The sequence below is a fragment of the Nuphar pumila genome, chromosome 1 (assembly GCF_984573655.1).
Source record: "Nuphar pumila chromosome 1, dmNupPumi1.hap1.1, whole genome shotgun sequence".
Lineage (NCBI taxonomy): Eukaryota > Viridiplantae > Streptophyta > Magnoliopsida > Nymphaeales > Nymphaeaceae > Nuphar > Nuphar pumila.
Window position 1 is genome coordinate 44,419,362 of NC_143249.1, and position 19,259 is coordinate 44,438,620.

The following is a 19,259-nucleotide window of genomic DNA, read 5'->3' on the forward strand; positions in this document are numbered from 1 at the left end:
TACCATTCAACTGTCACATGCAGTAGCTGCTGGTGAAATATCAAAATCTTCTCATCTTTAACCATTGCATTCATAATTTCTACGATCCATATTCTTTTCCTTCAATTCAAAAAGAATTTATAATACCAAGTCTCAAGATTAAAGAAAGAAAGTGTATCTAGCAAAAGAAGGAAAGTAAGAAAAGAACAAAAGTGTATCAGCAAGAAGTTGCCAACGTGCATAGAGCTCCTAGCCTAGTAAATGTTTATCAGCCCCTCCACAGTTGTTATCCAACCATTGATCAATTGTAGCATTCTTTATGATTAGCTGAATCCACCAAAGGACTCTCTCAGAAGTAGCAGGATTATAGCTCTAGAATAAGTGCACGTTGCATCCAAACTAAATAAGACACCAGGCTGACTTCCACCAAAGCAAAGCCACCTTCTACTTCTTCCCTTTGGACACTAGCTATCTCACCAACATCAGCTAGCAACTTCTAGATCCAAAATTGAATACATGTGGATCCACAAATTTTGAAAACCAAAAATAGGGTATTCTGGAAAAGAGTTTGGATTCAAAAACCGAATATGAATATGAGATAAGATAGAGATGTAGGGTTTGAACTTCAGGTTGCGTACCTTTTCTCCTCCACTGAGCAAGGATCAACCGCACCAGGAACTTCAAAATCTTCAATTTGCAGGCTTTAGCTTGCAAGAAACTCGTACCTCATATGTGAATCCTAAAAAAAAGTGAACATGATGGTGTGAGCCACCATCATGGCTTGAAAAAGTAAAAAAACACAAAAAATATGATATTCGTTAGAAAAATCCACACTTTTATAATAAAATAAATGAAATAATTATAATAAAAAGTGCAAGGAACCGAATCTCACCTCGGTCTTAGACTCTTAGGTAGCCCTTTCCTATGATGTTGACAAACGCAACGAGAATATGGCAGCACTTTCGCGTGGCTTGGGCTTTAGGGAGGTTCCGGTCCGGTACGATGGACCCTAGGGCTGGACCTAGAACTAGGATAGTTGGTTAGTGGGCTTAGCAGAGTAGGGTCAACTTAGGTTGGGGTGGGCTCTTAGTACAGCAGAGTCTCCTTCCTGTGGTTCTAGATATTAAACTAGTGAGAGGGGGTCCCTATTTATAATTTTTTCTGACAGGTTTGGATCTGAATTTCATGGATCCAAGATCCAAAGATTCAGATTCGACTTCTGATGATATGGCATAACCCTATTGGTTGGAGGTTTAAAGGTCTCTTTTTGATTGGCCAGAGTTACCTTGCTTAGGGATTAAGGTTTCTGGAATAAGAAGATAGATGTGATAGCTTTCTAGGATTCCATAATGAAGGATAGGTTCATTGTATGGAGTTTTCAAGAGTTTGGGATAGGAATGAGAGGTTTCTAGAAGTTTATCTCCAATCTGTGCATGAATCTAGATCAAATGAGCCAAATGGTACTAACGACACATGGTGCTAACGACACTACACAAGTGATAACGACACTTCAGAGAACTGCTAACCACAATCTTGATTGTCGTTAGCAACACTACAACATGCTAAGATATGCTGAATAAGTGAACTTGTTTTGGCTATAACTTTTTATTCGGATGTCCTTTTGAGGTGATTTTTTTTTGTGTTGAAAAGTTAACATCCTTTATTTTAATTCATCTTTTAATTGAAAAACCAAAATCGATCGTTTTGGTGGTTAAAAGTGTTAGAAATGGTATCCCACCTTCAGCATAGAAGAAAGAGAAGCAGAGAGGGAGAGAGATATCGATGGCTGCAGAAAAACCCCTCACACTTAGGGTCTGTTGTATTCTGTATTAGATATACACACGTACATTTTATTAGGGTACAAAAACACCCTTTACACAAAGTATAGAATTTACAACATGCCATTAATGAGCATGTGTTCAAATACAACTTAAAAACAGATTAGGTCTGGATCCTGAGATCCAAACCCAGTCGTGATAATCTTTTCACCCTCCCTCAAGTTGGACATGGTTTTGAACCATGAACAACTTGCCTTTTAACATCCAAAATCTGTCTTTGATAAGTCCTTTTGTAAACAAGTCAGCAACTTGATCAGTAGTCTGAACGTATTCTGGTTCAATTTCCTTCTCTTCGACCTTCTGTCTTACAAAATGCTGATCAATTTCAATATGCTTGGCACGACTGTGATAGATGGGATTGAATGACATGTTGATAACACTTTGATTGTCACACAAGAGAATGCTTTTAGAAATCGATTCTCCTACTTCTGTCAACAGGTGTCTGATCCAAGTCACTTCGGCTGTAGCAGCTGCCATTGATCTGTATTCAGCTTCTGTGCTCGACCTGGCAATGGCCTTTTGTTTTCTACTGCTCCAGGAGACAAGATTTAGGCCAATGAAAACACAGTATCCTGAGACTGATCTACGCTCATCTGGATCTCCTGCCCAATCTGCATCCGTGTAAGTAAGAAGTTCATGCATATGATGGTCATGCATACTCTTTCTGTATAGAAGACCATCGCCAATAGTTCCCTTCAAATATCGAAGAATGCGTTTAACAGCTTCTATATGTCCAATATGTGGTTCATGCATGAACTGGGATACCTGATTGACCGAATAGACAATGTCAGGTCGAGTGAAGGTAAGATGCTGAAGCATTCCGACTACCCTGCGATATCCTGTAGGGTCCTCATACAAATCTCCATCTTGAGAACTTAGTTTCTGATGAAGTACACTGGGTGTGCTTAGGGGCTTGCAGTCTGTCATACCTGCTTTGCTAAGAACATCAACAATATACTTATGTTGAGTAAGTGTCATACCTTCAAGAGTCCTATCAACTTCTACTCCAAGAAAATATCGCAGTTTACCAAGATCTTTCATCTTAAATCTGTGGTTCAAAAGTTCTTTGACCTGTTCAATATGTTCATTAGAGTTACCTGTAATGATAATGTCATCAACATGTATCAATAACAGGGTAACTATATTTGCACATTTGAATATGAAAAGAGAATGGTCAAGAAGAGACCGACTAAAACCATATTTTTCTACTTCAAGAGAGAAACTATCAAACCAAGATCGAGATGTATGTTTCAAACCATATATAGCTCTCTTTAATTTGCACACATATTCTTTGGAGTTCCCTTCAGCATACCCAGTGGGTTGCTCCATATATACTTCCTCTTTCAGAGTTCCATGGAGAAAGGCATATTTTACATCCAGTTGACTAAGAGTCCATTGGTGCTCAATAGCCAATGACAATATAATGCGGATAGTACCCATTTTCACGACTGGACTGAAGGTCTCATCATAGTCTTCTCCTGGCTCTTGTGTGAAGCCTTTAGCAACCAGTCTAGCCTTGTATCGCTCGATAGTACCATCCGGTTTATACTTTATCTTATACACCCACTTTGAACCAACCACATTTCGATTGTGTGGTCTGGGAACTATATCCCAAGTGCCACACTCATGAAGAGCCTCCATTTCTTCGTTCATAGCTTCAATCCATCTTTTAGAATTTACTGCTTGATAAAACGTGGTGGGTTGATCTTCTTTGCCCAAGACGGTTAAGAAAAGTTGAAAATCCATTGTGAAATTCTCATAACTAACCCACCTATCAATAGGATGCCAAGTCCGGGTAGACCTTCTCTGTACAGGTGATTGAATGGAAGCAGAAGGAGAATTCAACTCCTGATTAGGGTTGGGGAAGATCTCCTTCTCACGTCGAGAGTAAACAATGCCTTTATACCTTTCGGGAGCCCATGATGATTCAGAGATCACACTTTTCTGAGTTCTTTGCACAACAGTAGACACGTTTGCCTCATCTCTTCGATTACAGTCTGTAGAGCAAACACCATCAATACTAGAAAAGAGATCTGAGTTGAGCCAAGGGTGGTAAGTTTCAATTTCAGGAGTGACTACATTATGACCAAAATTGGATTCATCAAACACAACATTTTTGGATATCTTGATGCGTTTGCTCATGGGATCATAACATCTATATCCTTTGTAATCATCAGCATATCCCACAAATCTGCACTGTAAGGCTTTATCCTGAAACTTGTGTCGCATTGAACTGTCAACATGAACATAACATACACACCCAAATACACGCAAATCATGATAATTTGGATGCACACAATGCAAAGAAAAATAGGATTTGTTTTCCAAGATATTCATGGGCAATCGATTTATGACATAGACTGTTGTATGAAAGGCATCTGCCCACAAGGTAACTGAAAGATTACTATCATGCATCATGCTCATTGCACTTTCAACAATATGGCGATGCTTCCGTTTAGCAATCCCATTTTGTTGAGGTGTATGAGGGCAAGACAACTGCCTACTTATTGCATTTGTCTGGAGGAAATTAATAAAGTCATTTGAAGAGAACTCACCCCCTCCATCACATTGGAAACACGTAATATTCTTAGAGAATTTATTTTGAACAAAGGTATGAAAATTCTGAAACAATTTGAAGGTTTCAGATTTACTTTTCATGAAGAAAATCCATGTATATCGAGAATAACTATCAACAAAAATGAGATAATATCTAGTGCCAGACGTGGAAGGAACTGGAGCGGGACCCCAAACATCAGAACATATAATTTCAAATGGTCTTGAAGCTCTTTTATTAATGGAATGAAATGGAAGAACATGACTCTTACATTGAAGACAACTGAAACATTTTTTATTATCGACATTTAAATTCAAACTTGACTTGGGAATAAGACTGCTTGAAACAAACTTATCAATAAAACGACTACTACAATGACCCAGACGACCATGCCAAAGATTCGGCTCAATACATTAAGAAAGATTAAAAACACTCTCAGGAGAAACTGATGATGATGAAGTGAGCTTCAAGATGGAATCAACAAGTTGAACACGAGAGGAAGGATTCTCTTGGAACACGTACATATTCCCTTGTCGTTTTCCTTCAGCGAACGTTTCTCTCGTGTGAAGGTCCTTAACATGAACAGAAAAAGGGATAAACTTGACTGAAGCATTAATGTCATCGACAAGTTTAGAGACTGAAACAATATTTTTCTTGATATTAGGAGCATGAATGACATTTGAAAGAGCAAGAGAAGAGTTGGACATAGGAATTACAAAATTTCCAATGTGCGAAATATGGTGATGAGACCCATCTCCAGTGACAATACTATTTCTACCAACATAAGGAGCAAGATTTAGGAGCTTACCAGCATCATCAGTAATATGGGTGATTGCACTAGAATCAACATACCAAGTACCCTGATCATTCTGTTTGATGTTCAATTCAGCCAAGGCAGATAACAACAGTTGCTTGACTTCCCCAGTATTCTTCAATGTATTTGTTCCCTTTCTTGTCTCCAATTGTTTTCCTCGATTTTGCGGGTTATACCAGCAATTTGCTTTGATGTGCCCCCTTTTGTTGCAGAGAAAGCAGGTAGGTATCGTCCTTTGCCTTTGTAGATTAGGAGACATACTGGGAGTAGGTAAAATTCCACGGGCTCCTTGTCCATTCTTCTCTTGACCTCCCCTTTCCTGAGATTCTCACCTGCCACGTCCTCAACCATATGTAACACCTGTGGCAAGGACCTCATGTGCTCCAATGTGATTATGAATACCTTCGGAGAATCCCTTCAAGGTCATCTCATATTATAAGAGTTTAGCACGTAGATCTTCAAAAGTAGGTAAGTCTGGCAAACACAACAAGGAAGTAACCATCATGTGATAATCGGGTCCCAGCCCGCTTAAGGTCTGTTGCACCATATCTTTGTCACTGACCGCGTAACCCATGATGGCCAACTGATCTGTGATAGTCTTCATTTTGTTTAAGTACTTCATGACCGTCATGGAGTCCTTCCTCAACATTTGAAACTCTTTCTTTAAAAATAAAATTCTGGCCCGAGAAACTTGAGAATATGTCTGAACAAGACGATGCCATAACTGCATAGCTGAGCAGTCATCTGGGATTGCCACAAGCACCTCCTGTGACAAAGTGAAAATGATGTATGCAACCAAAGTCTGATCTCGCTTCATCCAAGATACATACTCTGGATTTCTAACAAATGTAATTGAAGTTTCACCCTCTCCATTCTTGCCTTCTTGTGATAAGAACTCTGGAGGGACAGGAACAGAGCCATCCAAATGTCCAGAAAGATCCTGACTCCTTATGAATGGGATGATTTGTCTCTTCCAGGTTAAAAAGTTGGAATTGTTCAGTTTCTCAGACACAAGCTGACTGAGAAAGTTGAAAGATAGACCAGAGTGCGAAGAAGGGAATGAGTCCATAGTCAATAGGTGAAAAAAAAGAAGGATTAAGAGACTGGAAAGGAAAATCTTTTTTAGAGCAAACAAAGTAAACTCGGAACTCGATTGTTGTTGTTTTTTTTTTTTTGACCTGCAGACCCGAGACCGAAAACAGAATATGCAGTGAGAAAGAAAAGAAAATGCTCTAAAAGAAATATGGATCAATCAGAAAGAAGGCACATTAATATGAAAATAACGTGTTTTATCTAATCGTATTTTCTTTCTAAAAGGGAAAATTCCAAAGTTGAGAGGTAGGCAGAATGATATTAATCAATTAAGAAACTAGAGCGAACGCACAGAAGTAGACGAATCAGATTCAATTCTGACCTTAATTATGAAGAAAGATAAGGGACGGGTTTGACGTGATTTCAATCTTTAAAATCACGCAAACATGAATTCAGATTTGCAGGAAAAAAAAATTATGGATCAGAAAAGAATATGCTGTATGAAGAGAGGAATAGAGAAAGAGGAAAGAAACATGATAAGAAAAAATCGTTGGATTGAGAAGAAGGGAAGAAGTGATGAAAATCAAGGGGAAAATACCTTAGAGAATAGCAAGGAGGCTGGACACGATCTTCAAGGGATCTGTTGCTCTGATACCATGTTAGAAATGGTATCCCACCTTCAGCATAGAAGAAAGAGAAGCAAAGAGGGAGAGAGATATCGATGGCTGCAAAAAAAACCCTCACACTTAGGGTCTGCTGTATTCTGTATTAGATATACACACGTACATTTTATTAGGGTACAAAAACACCCTTTACACAAAGTATAGAATTTACAACATGCCATTAATGAGCATGTGTTTAAATACAACTTAAAAACAGATTGGGTCTGGATCCTGAGATCCAGACCCAGTCGTGATAATCTTTTCAAAAAGTTCACTCTAAGTGAGCCCTACTTGAAAAACAATATTTTTACTGAACAAGTTTCATAACTTTCTACTCTGATGTTATATTGTCCTGATTTTTGTTTTGTTTGAAAGCTAAATCCTCTAGTTTAATTGATCTTTTGGATAAAATCTTGAGAATGTTGTTTTAGAGGCCAAAATTGAAGTTGAAGTTAGAATAACTCCGAAATGAGCCGAAAACACTAGATTTCAAAGAGTTGTTCAATAAAGCCAGAGTTAGAGAAAAGGTGGCAATTAATTTCAAGGCTACTGTTACACATGATGCACCAGTTTAGTGGAAAATATCCAAGAAGTTCATTATTCTTACTGTGAGTAACCAATTACAAAAAGCAGGAGAATATCTTATATTTGACTGGGCTACCTCATCAATGTTGCTACTGAAACTAACACAAATAAAAGAAATGAAAATAACAACATGATAACTAGCAGTAAACTTAAATTGGAAGAAAATTTATGTATTGAAATTGAGTGGATTAAAAAGTGTCTTTGTCTGCTGAAATAAAAACATTACAAGGTAAAATATTAGATGAAGCCCTAAAGAAGCTAAAAACAAAGACAAAAGGGAAGGTTCTTATTTTGAAACCTACCATATGCAATAAGTAAAGCACCCACTCCTACACCCTCTATTGACTATGAGGGCTTCCTAATTATCTGGTTACTTCAGTTATAACAAGTTATCTTCTTAGGGTTAGAACAATGTTGTATCGTAACTATGGCCTAACTCGATACGATAAACTTGTATCGCGATATGAGTGTGTATTGTATCCGTATTGACTATATTGTATGATACGTATCATACTGTATCATACGATACAAAGTGTATCGTATGATACATATCTTGCGCACTTTAAAAGTGCTGAAACTCGACTTTTTTAATTTTGGGTTTTAAAGACCTCCCTATGGTCAATTCTCTCATTTGTGTAGAGGCTTTTAGGGGAGAACCCACACACTAAGAGGCGTGTGAGCGATTTGGGTTTTGATTCTTGCGCAAGAGAGAGGGCTTTTGCGGATCTCTCATGTAAGAGTGCATTTTTATCCTTTTTGCGGATTCATGCGTGAAGTTGTTGATAATCACGATACATTTGGTGAAGGTGCTTCAATTGGTTGACAGTGAAGACTTACCAGCTATGGGTTATCTCTATGAGATTATGGATAAGGCAAAAAAGGCCATTAGAGATAATTTGGAAGTGTGAGTCTTGTGGCATGTTCTTAATTGCAAGATATTTAATATTTTGCATTGTTCTTGTGAGATATGCATGCAATATTTTCTATATTAGTTGATGTTTGATGATGTCTTATGCAACTCATAGAGACATAAATGCTTCATATGTGATTTTATAGTTGTATTTTGTACAATTCATCATTGTTTCATGTGTTATGATTTTTTTTTAATTTTTGTTAATTTTTTCTGATTTTTCTTGTTTTTTTGGAATTTTTGAAAAAAAATTATGATTTTTACAATACGCTATGATACATATCTAACTTTGGGCCTGAACGATACGGGTAACTATACGCTACTTATAACCTTGGGTTAGATGACTATCGATTCTCTAGGTTGGATTGATAATAGAGGAGGCAAAATTGGTTTATTTCGAACTCTATGGAGTTAGAGAGTAGATAGACAGATATAAGTGCAGATAGGACAATGTTGAGGATGATACATTAGTGAGAAAGAATTGAAATAGTAGGAGTTGGAAGGATGGCGGATCATCTGGTTGTGTTTTATGTAACTGCATGATGACCAAACTAAAGCATATCCTTGTGTCTTGTCATTATTGGTCCAAAGTTTGTACAAGAGTCTCTCTCTTATTTTACAATCTCTCATGAGTATTTCTCTTACATTGTGCTTAGTGTTCTACTTCATGCTACTGTTCTGTTGAGATTAAGATGGTATCAAAACTTTTGATTCTCTGAAGAAAACCTGCTATTTTGCATTTCCTTAGTGTTTGTTCTTGCTATATTCTTTGCTGAATTATACTTTCCATTTATAGGTGTGTTTTTGTGGATGCTGGAGTCACACCTATTGATCTTGAGACGAGAAAGAGAAAAGAAGAACAGAGAATAAGAGAAGCCAAAGCAAGAGCTGTTGCTGAGCATGGAGAATTAGCTCTGATCACAGTCGAGGCTCCTCAAGCTGTTGTTCAAGAGAGAATACCTTTGAGACCTCCTATGTTGCAGGTGCTTGTAAATTAATGACCACTTTTCTTTCTAGAGCCAAAAGCCTTATGCATAAATGGGGAAATAATGTTATGTATAATGCACATTTACTCGTGTATGCAAGAATCTAGGGACCTGCATATTGTGTATGCAATGATACACAAAAGAATTTAATGGGAATCCTGTTTCTCATATTTTTAAGAGTATTCTATGAAGATAAGAAAGGATTAAGTGATAAGGAAGATAGAATAAATTTGATGTGAAATGTTAAAGCAAGTTAGTACCTAAAAATTAATGGGATAAAGAATTTAATGATGACAAGAAAAATCGGTTCGCTTTGTCTTATACAAATGACTTCATAAAGCTAAATAGGCTTACAGCTTACAATTCTCTAATAGATCTTGGTGCCTTCCCTTTTTCCCAAAAGTCAATTTAGAATGAAGGTCCTTGTAGAAAGGCAGTGGTATTATCATGGTTACTGTTTATAGATGGGTGTCTATTCAATTAAACGTCAAGAGGAGAGGCTATCACTTGGCTAATCATTGTTTACTCTGCTGGTCAGAGGACTCCTCTACTACTATGAAACATTCTCAGGCTGTCCATTGATGGCCCCCCATCATTCTAATACAAATCATGACTTTCTGGATCCTTTTTTCAGCAAACTCAAAGATGTTCATAGGCTCCTCAGGAAGTCGTAATCAATGCCATCATAAGCTTTGGCAAGATTAGTTTTGAAAATCACATTTCTTTTTACTTGCTATCATGGAATTTTGCCAGTTCATCAGCAATTATGGACTATCCTAAATATAGAAACCTTTCAGAAAAGTTGCTGGTGATGGGATATGATCTGCTGTAGTATATTCCTCATCTCGCTGACACTGTGATCTTCTTGATTATCTTATAGTCTTATAGATAAAATTACATAAGCTAAAAGGCATAATTCAGATAACTTTGTTGCTACTTGGGATTTTGAAATTAAAACAAATTAACAAAGTTTAACATTAATACTTTTGAGAACTTTTCCTATTGAAAGGTTCTCAGTTGCTGAACAATTGTCCTTTTGAACAATATCCTAACAGACTGGAAAAATAGATCAGGAAATGCGTCTACACCTGGTGATTGCCATCCTTCTTGAATATCCAACAAGACTAGGTCTTCTGCTTCATTGACATTTGGTTCCACATGTCTTTCTAAAGCCTCTTTTTTCACTTGACCATTAATGAAGGGACTAATAAATAACTCAGTTTCTTCTTGAGATGTTTGCTCCACGCCATACTGGCTAGAGCCTTCATCTTTCATTATCAAAATGAATGTTTTTCCACTTGATCACGCAGTCTTGTTGTCTCCCTTGCTAATCTGTTTACTTTGATATTTTTGTCGCCAAAAGGATTCTTCAATCTCCACTTTCAATTTTATGTGTCACCTTAGGTAAAAGATCCTTGTTGACAATTTTCTCATTCACCTTTTCAGAACTAGCTTGTTTGATAGGCCTAGACTCTTCTTAACTTTATCTAGCTTCATCATGGGACAAATCATGGGCAACAATAGAACTTAGCTTTCTAGCTATTGTTGAATATTTTTTGATAGCTTTCCTTCATCATCCATATTTTGAAAAATTTAAAGTGTCATGGGCTTGTAGGGGTCAAATTCTTGTCTCACTGCACACCATATAGTTTTGTCGTCCAAGACAGAGGAAGAACTTCCATCTCATTCTTGAATCATGGTATTTTATCATCCATTCTAGAGTAGCAAAAGCTTGATCTATTGTACTAGCCCAGAACCTTCTTGTTTGTTGTTCCATGTGAACTTAACCTCAGTACTGTTTAGTTCCATTAATTTCCAAACGTTAATTATAGCACTAAATTTCTGTAGTGCAACAGTGTTAGGAGCCTTTCCTCAATGTTCTATCGAGCTTCTAACCACATTCCAATCTCTTAGGAGCAACCACAGAATGCCCAAACTGTGATATGATAGAAAAGACCATCTTCCCTCAGTTCTTGGGCATAGAGGAAGACTACAACTACCTTAGCAAGATACAGATTAGAGATAATCTTGCTTACACTGTCTCTCTCAATAATTCAGTTTTCTTTTTCCCTCATGTCTGTTAATAGCTCACCTGCTAGTGGCTGCCTCTTCTTTTAGTTAGTTGCTTGTTATTATGTAAGTTATAATTACACGTCATTGTAAGATACGAAGTTCTTAAAATGGAAGTCTAACTGAATTATTGAATGCACAAAGTCTTCTTCTCCTTGTCAGCACCATATGTTTCATTTATTATGGTTCGGATCTTCTAATCTTCCAGCCTTTTTTTTCGAAATGTGATGAACTTAGCTAGCAAGTATGCATAGATGGTCCCACGTGCATCCTGTTGATAGACAAGTATTTGTTCAGTCCAACATTAAACATGATTTTCATAGGGCAGCATGTTCACTCCCATATTAAGCATAGCTATCTAGTATGCATTAGATGGTCCCGTGTGCATCCTGTTGATAGACAAGTATTTGTTCAGTCCGACATTAAGCATGATTTTCATAAGGCAGCATGTTCACTTCCATATTAAGCATGATTCCCATAAGGCAGCTAGCTTCACCTGAGCTGCTGCCTCCTTGAATTTATGGTTATGGTCATATGTTCCACATATTCAGAGCCTTATGTGAAACCTTTGAACATGTACACTACAAGGTAAATATGATATGATCTATTATTCTTTGGTTTGTTATTCATGTGTTGTTTAACCTCTTGCAGTTTTCATTCCTCAGTTTTGAATGGCTTATCAGTGTTAGTTGTTCTTACTTCATCTGTGCTTATCAATATTTATTTTCTGCCAGGTTGTACGTCTAGCTTCTTTTCAGCATGCTCCTTCTGTGCCACCATTTTTGAGTTTGCCAAAACAATCTAAAATGGATGGAGAGGATTCAATACTGTCAAGAGATATGGAAGATAGAAGGGCTAGTGAGATAGCTGTTGGTGGGGGAGGTGTATCAGTGGCAGCCGCTAGATTTCCTGCTGAGCAGAAGCGTCCCATTGGACCTCTTGTTGTTGTTGGTGTCAGAGAGGGGGTCCTGTGGCTCATTGATAGGTAATTGTCATTTACTAGTAGAATGGTCAGGAATCTTTAAGTCTTTCCTGCCATAAGGTTAGTGCTTGATTCTAGGCATCTTGGCCAAATAAAGTGACGTGATTTATATTTCTTCAAGTTGCCAGTGTTCTTGTAACATATTTGGGAGAGGAGACCACCCACTTAGGTTGATGATAACAACTGACTTTTCTGATAACAGTACTTGCATGCATTCCTTTTTTTCCATAACTTGCAGTTTAGTGTTAGCCATACTCTCTCTCTCTCTCTCTCCTTTTGTTTCCTTCCCACCTCTTCCTCTTTGCCTCCATGCTTGTGACCATCTCACACTCGGTGAAAAAGTCTCAGTTATGAAAAGTGTCTTGGTCAGAGTATTTGTGGTGTCTTGAGATTTCACCAAGCATAGGGAAGAGTGCCTGGTACCAACTTCCCATCTCTTGTCTATGAAGGTAGAGTAGCTGCTTGATAGAGAGGCAGCTAGGCTCCGTGTGGTTGGTAGGAGCTGTCAGTGCATGTCTCCTTGTGGTGGGACGTTGCAGGATCAAAACCCAGTGGTACGATTGAATAATAGCTGGTAGGGGACAGCCTAACCCCAGCTTGCCTTAAAAAAAAAAAAAGGTAGAGTAGCTGCTTGATAGAGAGGCAAGGCAGGCTTGGGATAAGCATGATATATGAAGAGAAGATTGGGGTGGGTTCTTTAGTTGAACCATGACCATGTTGGGGATGTTCTGTACAATGCAAAGCACCTATGTTATTTGCGGTAGGCACCAACACTATAGCGAGGTGGTGCGATTGTGCTTCTCGGTTGGTTTTTCCAATTTTGACTGTGGTTAGTGCCTTATTTTGTTTTATGCCTTTGGATTACTTATGAGCTATGTCACCTGGGTACGAGTGCGGGTATGGAGGGTATAACACAACAATTCCAAAAAATGTGAATATGGGGACACAACTATATATATATATATATATATATATATATATATATATATATATATATATATATATTAAATATCACATAAGTACAAAATAAATCGAAAATAAACTGAATATAATCTAAATATATATGCTATATCTAAAATATATATTACATACTGAAAATATAATTATAAATTATAAATTGAATGCAAACTTGTATGTACGGAGGGTAAAATGGCGTGTTTAGGTGTCGACATGGGGACACACATGTTGACACGGGTACGGAGGGAAAAATGGAGTGTCCGTGTGACATAGTTTCTGAGTTCTTGGTTCATCTACAAGAGGTACTGTCTTACATCATAATATGCTTCTATGCTTTGGCATTATAGGTACATCCATTTCCTTCTCCATGGTTTAACCTGAATAAACCCTTTACATTTGTATGATGCATTTCTTTGTCAAACGCTAATGTCTCTTGGAGATTTTATTTATATGCTTAGAAATATCATATTGTAATAATAAAAGTAAGCATGTGGAAACCAAAGAAGAGAAAGAGAAATGAAGCACAATGAAGTTCATTCTTTCTCAAATGAATAGGTACAACGCATACAATAATGGATAGAAATATACCTGCAACATTTGACTAATGGACTTCTAATGCAAGAATGACTAAAATGGCCTATGAAAAGTTCAAAAGGACTACTCCAAGACTATAAATTAGTACAGCATAGTAATATATTTCTTCAAAGTATTCATTTAATAATTAGTTTTCTGCATTTAGATTTTCATGCTTGGTGGTGCAACCATATTGATGATAAAGCTTGATTGTTGATTTTTCTTTGTATATGTTTTGCAACAAGATTTCTCATTTGCTGCATAACTTTCTACTTCTGATGCTATCCTAGGAGTTATAGGATTATAAGTAGGAAGCTCATCTTTGTCCTCTCAGGGCTGCGCATACCCCATTTTTGCCTTATTCATCTCTTTTTCTTGTTTTTTTTCTCAGACCTGGCATTGCCATTTCATGACATCCAGCAAATTCCTTGACATATAGGGGCAACATTTTGACGTGTCCCGGTTAAATGATGCTTCAATCAAGAGATAAAAAATAATATGGCAATAGTTGCACTCGATTTAATCGGTTTCTACTCATTACTCGAGTGCCCCATTGTCATGCGAGATCATTTGATGCCATCTTTCGAAAAAAAAAACTCAATAAGAAGTAAAGTAGTTTTTTTTTACCTTAACCCAATTCCTTGAGTAGAAAAATGGTGAAAATATACTCTTAATGAAATCTCAAAAGCTCTCTCTCTTGCACATGGATCGGCCCCAAATCGCTCTTAGGGTGTGTGGATACCTTTCTAATGGCTTCTACACAAATGAGGGAGTCGGCCATCAAGAGGTGTTTAAAACCCAAAAACGTGAAATTACTTTTTGGCCTTTTTAAAGTGCATCGATACTATATTGTACGATACGGTACGATACAAGACTGTATTGTATGATACATACTCGTATCGTGATACAAGTGTGTATCCTATCATTTTTCTAAAAAGTAACAATATGTATACGGACAACATTGGTTTTTGCATCGAAGAGAACTCAATCTAAGCTGTGTTTCCTAATAAAGGAACCATGATAAAATAACATTCATGGAGTAGTCAAATTGAGTAGACAGAGCTTGTATTTATTATTTTCTACTCAATGGTATGGCACTGTCAAATAACACCAAACGTTTGGTCCCTACTGTCAAGTTAGTTTCTCTATATATTGGCCTCATATCACTCTGATATTTCTGGTTATGGTTGTTTTTGACATTTGAACATCCTCTTATGCAAACTGCAGGTTACAAATTAAGTTGCGTATGAGAATGTTTGGGTGTCAGTGAAACAGAATTAACTCTTTGTTCCATCATAAACATCATTGTCATCATCATCATATAATAATAACAATGATACCAATAAAATATCATCTTCATCATTAACAACACCATCATATGGGTCCTGATTGAGTAATTCTGATTATACTGAAACCGAGTTTTCTTTCCTGCCACAGGTACATGTGTGCTCATGCAATAGCACTTGGCCATCCTGGTATTCTTTGTCGTTGCCTTGCTGCTTATGGGGATGCAGTTAGTGCTGTGAAACGGTATGTCTTCTAAAAGACAGTTTTTGTCTTTTCTGTTATTTCTGGACCATGTAAAAGAGCTAAACATTTTGATATTGTTTCAGGGCAAGTAGGCTTGCTCGAGAGCACCATGATGATTTGGCACAGTTCATGCTTGGGATGGGTTATGCAACTGAAGCACTTCACTTGCCTGGGATATCTAAGAGGTTGAAGACCTAGAGAAAGCAAACTTTCCTAGTTTGTTTTCAACTATCAGAAGCATTATCTTGTTTTATCTTTTCTTCATCGAGTGATAGCCATTAAATATCGACTGATTATTGCAATTGTACATGTGCCATGACCATTACATATTTTTAGCTTTTGTTACCTTCTTAGGTTCAATTTCTGAATTTAGATATTTTCTTGTGGTATTTTCTAGGTTAGAATTTGATTTGGCTATGCAGAGCAACGACTTGAAACGTGCACTTCAATGCCTTCTGACAATGAGCAACAGCAGGGATATTGGGCAAGAAAATATTGGAACTGATGTTACTGAAATCCTGAGTTTAGCTGCAGCTAAACAAGAAAATCTTGTGGATGCTGTTCAAGGGATAGTAAAATTCTCCAAAGAGTTTTTGGATCTCATTGATGCAGCAGATGCAACTGCTCAATCTGAAATTTCCCGTGAAGCTTTGAAAAGACTCGCTGCTGCAGGCTCTGTGAAGGGAGCTTTGCAATCTCAGGAGTTGAGAGGACTAGCACTACGTGTTGCAAATCATGGAGAGCTTACTCGCCTAAGTGTAAGGAATAATTCTTTCTGTGTAGTACTTTTCATATGGCAGTCCACATACTATTCTGAATAGTAGAAATGGAGAATTTTTGGACTATATATATGTATATATGGTAATGTACTATTACAAATGCCTCTAGATTTCCATGGTGCAGGTTATTTTGATCCAATCAGACCTTATAGGTGGATTCAGCATGTCCAAAATAGTGGGGATCAGTTTTTGAATAGTGTTTTTTTAACAAAAAAAAATTATGACCCCAGAAAGTATCACACATTGTAGGCCGTCGATTTTTGAAGCCTCGCAAAAAACCTGCCTACATGTAATTGGACAATATAAGAGCCGATTTCCACAAAGAAAAACATGTAAATGTAAGGTTAGTTTTGATGAAAAACAACCAAAAAAAAGAAAGCAACAAATGTAAAAAAAGCAGGCATTTGTACCTATATATATATATATAGAGAGAGAGAGAGAGAGAGTAACATCATTTTTCCTCCCACACCTTTAGCAGTGGTCAAAGACAGCTGCCTGCTAATTCACTTAAATCAACATGACAACATTGGGTGCACATTTGACCGTGCGTCTGATGTTTTGGCCATTCGACATTACTCCTGTTTCTCTCTCTCTCTCTCTATATATATATATGTATATATATATATGATAACGTGCTCCCTGAGTACCTATTCCCACCTAATAGAAGCTTTAGATTTTCAAATTTCTTAAACTTTTTTTGTTGATCAGACCCTATAGATATGATCTATAAGATTATTTAGTAGAAAACAAGTTCACAATGTATCAGAATTTCATAACTTAAAAAATCCTATTTTTATGTCCAAAAAACATGATCCAAAGCAAGATTCCTATCAAATAAACTATGTTGAGTACATCCATAAGGTTTAATTGAGAAGATGCAACCTACATCCATGATTTCTAATATGTGGGAGTAGGTACTCCTGGATCACAGTAGCATTACTCATATATATGTATATAAATAGACACCACCGCCCTTTCTCCCGTAACCACACTTGAAAATCCTGTGTTTTGTACTCTTTGCACCCATACCTATGTGGTGTAAGTTGTTGGTTAGGTTTGTTACTGATCAAGATGCTGGCTCCTTGCCTTCTAAAACTTCTTGTCTAGTGAAAATTCTTTTATTTACATAAAGTTTTTTTCAGTCGTTTTATCTGCAAATACAGTATTGAAACTTATTATATGCTTCCCGTCGTGGAAGAGAGCCCAGTTCACTTATTCGGTCGAAGAAGACTTGACTGACCTATTCATGCTAAGTGGAGAACCGGAGAGTGGAGATATTATTGCTTGAGGTAGAGCTGAAATATGTTATTCAGTTAGCTAATCAGTGCATTATGTGTTCCATCCAGGAAGAGACAAAAAATCACCTTTTTTCGTTTTGTTGATTTTTCCAAAATACTGCTTAATCTGTTTAAGTATATTCTACTATTTCTCAAAAAGATGGTCAAGCTTGTGTTCAGTTGCTAGTTTCTTTTCTGGAGAAAGTCAAATGGTTTCATGTTTCATATAATGGTAATCAGGGATATGAATGCTCGAATCTGTTGTTAGTATTATCAACTTTGGCCTGTGACACTCAAGTCCAGATGATAGTTGAACAGGTGTCTTGAACTGCAGCTGCAGTGCTTTCCATGTTCTTTCTCAAACTTCAGTTTCTTAGAGTGAAGCCAGACATTTTGTGGTTTTCTCTCTTCTTTTTTTATTTTATGTTGGTGATTTATCAGTTTGCTATTGACTTGATGGAATGTTTCTGTGTTTGCATTTTGAGTTGCCATTTATTTCATACCTGGTACTCTTTGCACCAACTTTTCTGCCCTCTTTCCAGGGTCTTGTAAATAACCTGATTATGGCTGGCCAAGGTCGTGAAGCTGCTTTTGCAGCAGCTGTTTTGGGGGACAATGCTTTGATGGAGAAGGCATGGCAGGATACAGGGATGCTTGCAGAAGCTGTTCTTCATGCTCATGTAATACCAACTAGCAACTGATATCCTTTCAGACATCTTATCTCACTTTCATTTTTCATATCTATCCTCAAGTCCACTAATATGCATCTATGAACTGTAACATTGATGTTGAATTGTAATATTGATGCAGGCACATGGGCGGCCATCACTGAAGAATTTAGTTCAGACCTGGAATAAGGCATTACAAAAGGAACGTGAGAATATCCCTTCATACAAGTCAGTACAATCAGATTCAGCAGCTGCAGGGCTGGGTTCTCTAGAAGAACCAATTCTCACAAGCTTAGCAGATGCTGGAAAGAAGCCATCGATCGAAATTCTTCCTCCTGGAATGCCCTCTTTACCGGCGACAATTACAATTCAGAAACCACCTCCATCACAAAGTGCTCAGCAACTAAGCAAGCCACTGCTTTTAGAGGCACCAACTCCATCCCCAGCAGCAGATGCTTCCACCGCACCAGAAAGTGCTGCCTCTGCAACAACTGATGCTTCCCCTACACCTGTTAGTGCTCCAATTCTTTCGCCTACTAGTTTTCCAGTTCCAGCTCCATCCCCATCACCAGTTACTGCTCCAACCCCATCACCTGAGGCTGCTCAATAGAGCATCAGCATCTGTTCACTTCACAATTTTGCAATTTGAAGGTTTTTGTATGTGTTGTATTTCTTCTGTGTTATTTATCTCTTGTTTAGTCATCGCCGTATGTTCTCATATGAGCCCCTATTTTTAATTCTTAAATAAAGGTTGGCATTTTTTTTTCGGAATTGCATGCTCTTTCATTCCTAGAATTTTTACAGAAGCTGTTGCCCTTTCCTTTATTGTGACGTGAATCTGAAGATCCAGATTGGTTGAGAGTCCAGATCCATGTCACGTTCTAGAGTCCTTTATGTTGTAAAATTCCTGTGGTACTTATCTGCCCCTTATATTGTATTATGTTAGAGATAAGCATTGGGGTCGAAATTTTAAAATGTGAAACAATTATTATAAAAGGAGGTCAGCCCACACGTTTCCCATTGTGGAGGAACGTTTTACAGGAAACCTGTCCACCTACTTCTC

The 19,259-nt window shown here is 37.4% G+C and overlaps 1 protein-coding gene across 1 annotated transcript in view; it reads left to right on the forward strand.

The window, feature by feature from the left end:
• The window catches only part of LOC149848847 (uncharacterized), a 39,528-nt gene extending 20,565 nt beyond the window's left edge, over window positions 1-18,963 (forward strand). The window contains exons 15-21 of the mRNA XM_089997687.1: window positions 9,171-9,357; window positions 12,165-12,415; window positions 15,380-15,472; window positions 15,556-15,657; window positions 15,870-16,230; window positions 18,071-18,208; window positions 18,339-18,963. Of these exons, the coding sequence (XP_089853813.1) occupies window positions 9,171-9,357; window positions 12,165-12,415; window positions 15,380-15,472; window positions 15,556-15,657; window positions 15,870-16,230; window positions 18,071-18,208; window positions 18,339-18,806 (1,600 nt within the window). The 3' untranslated portion in view covers window positions 18,807-18,963. The remainder of the gene's footprint in view (window positions 1-9,170; window positions 9,358-12,164; window positions 12,416-15,379; window positions 15,473-15,555; window positions 15,658-15,869; window positions 16,231-18,070; window positions 18,209-18,338) is intronic.
• The last annotated feature ends 296 nt before the right edge of the window (window positions 18,964-19,259 follow it).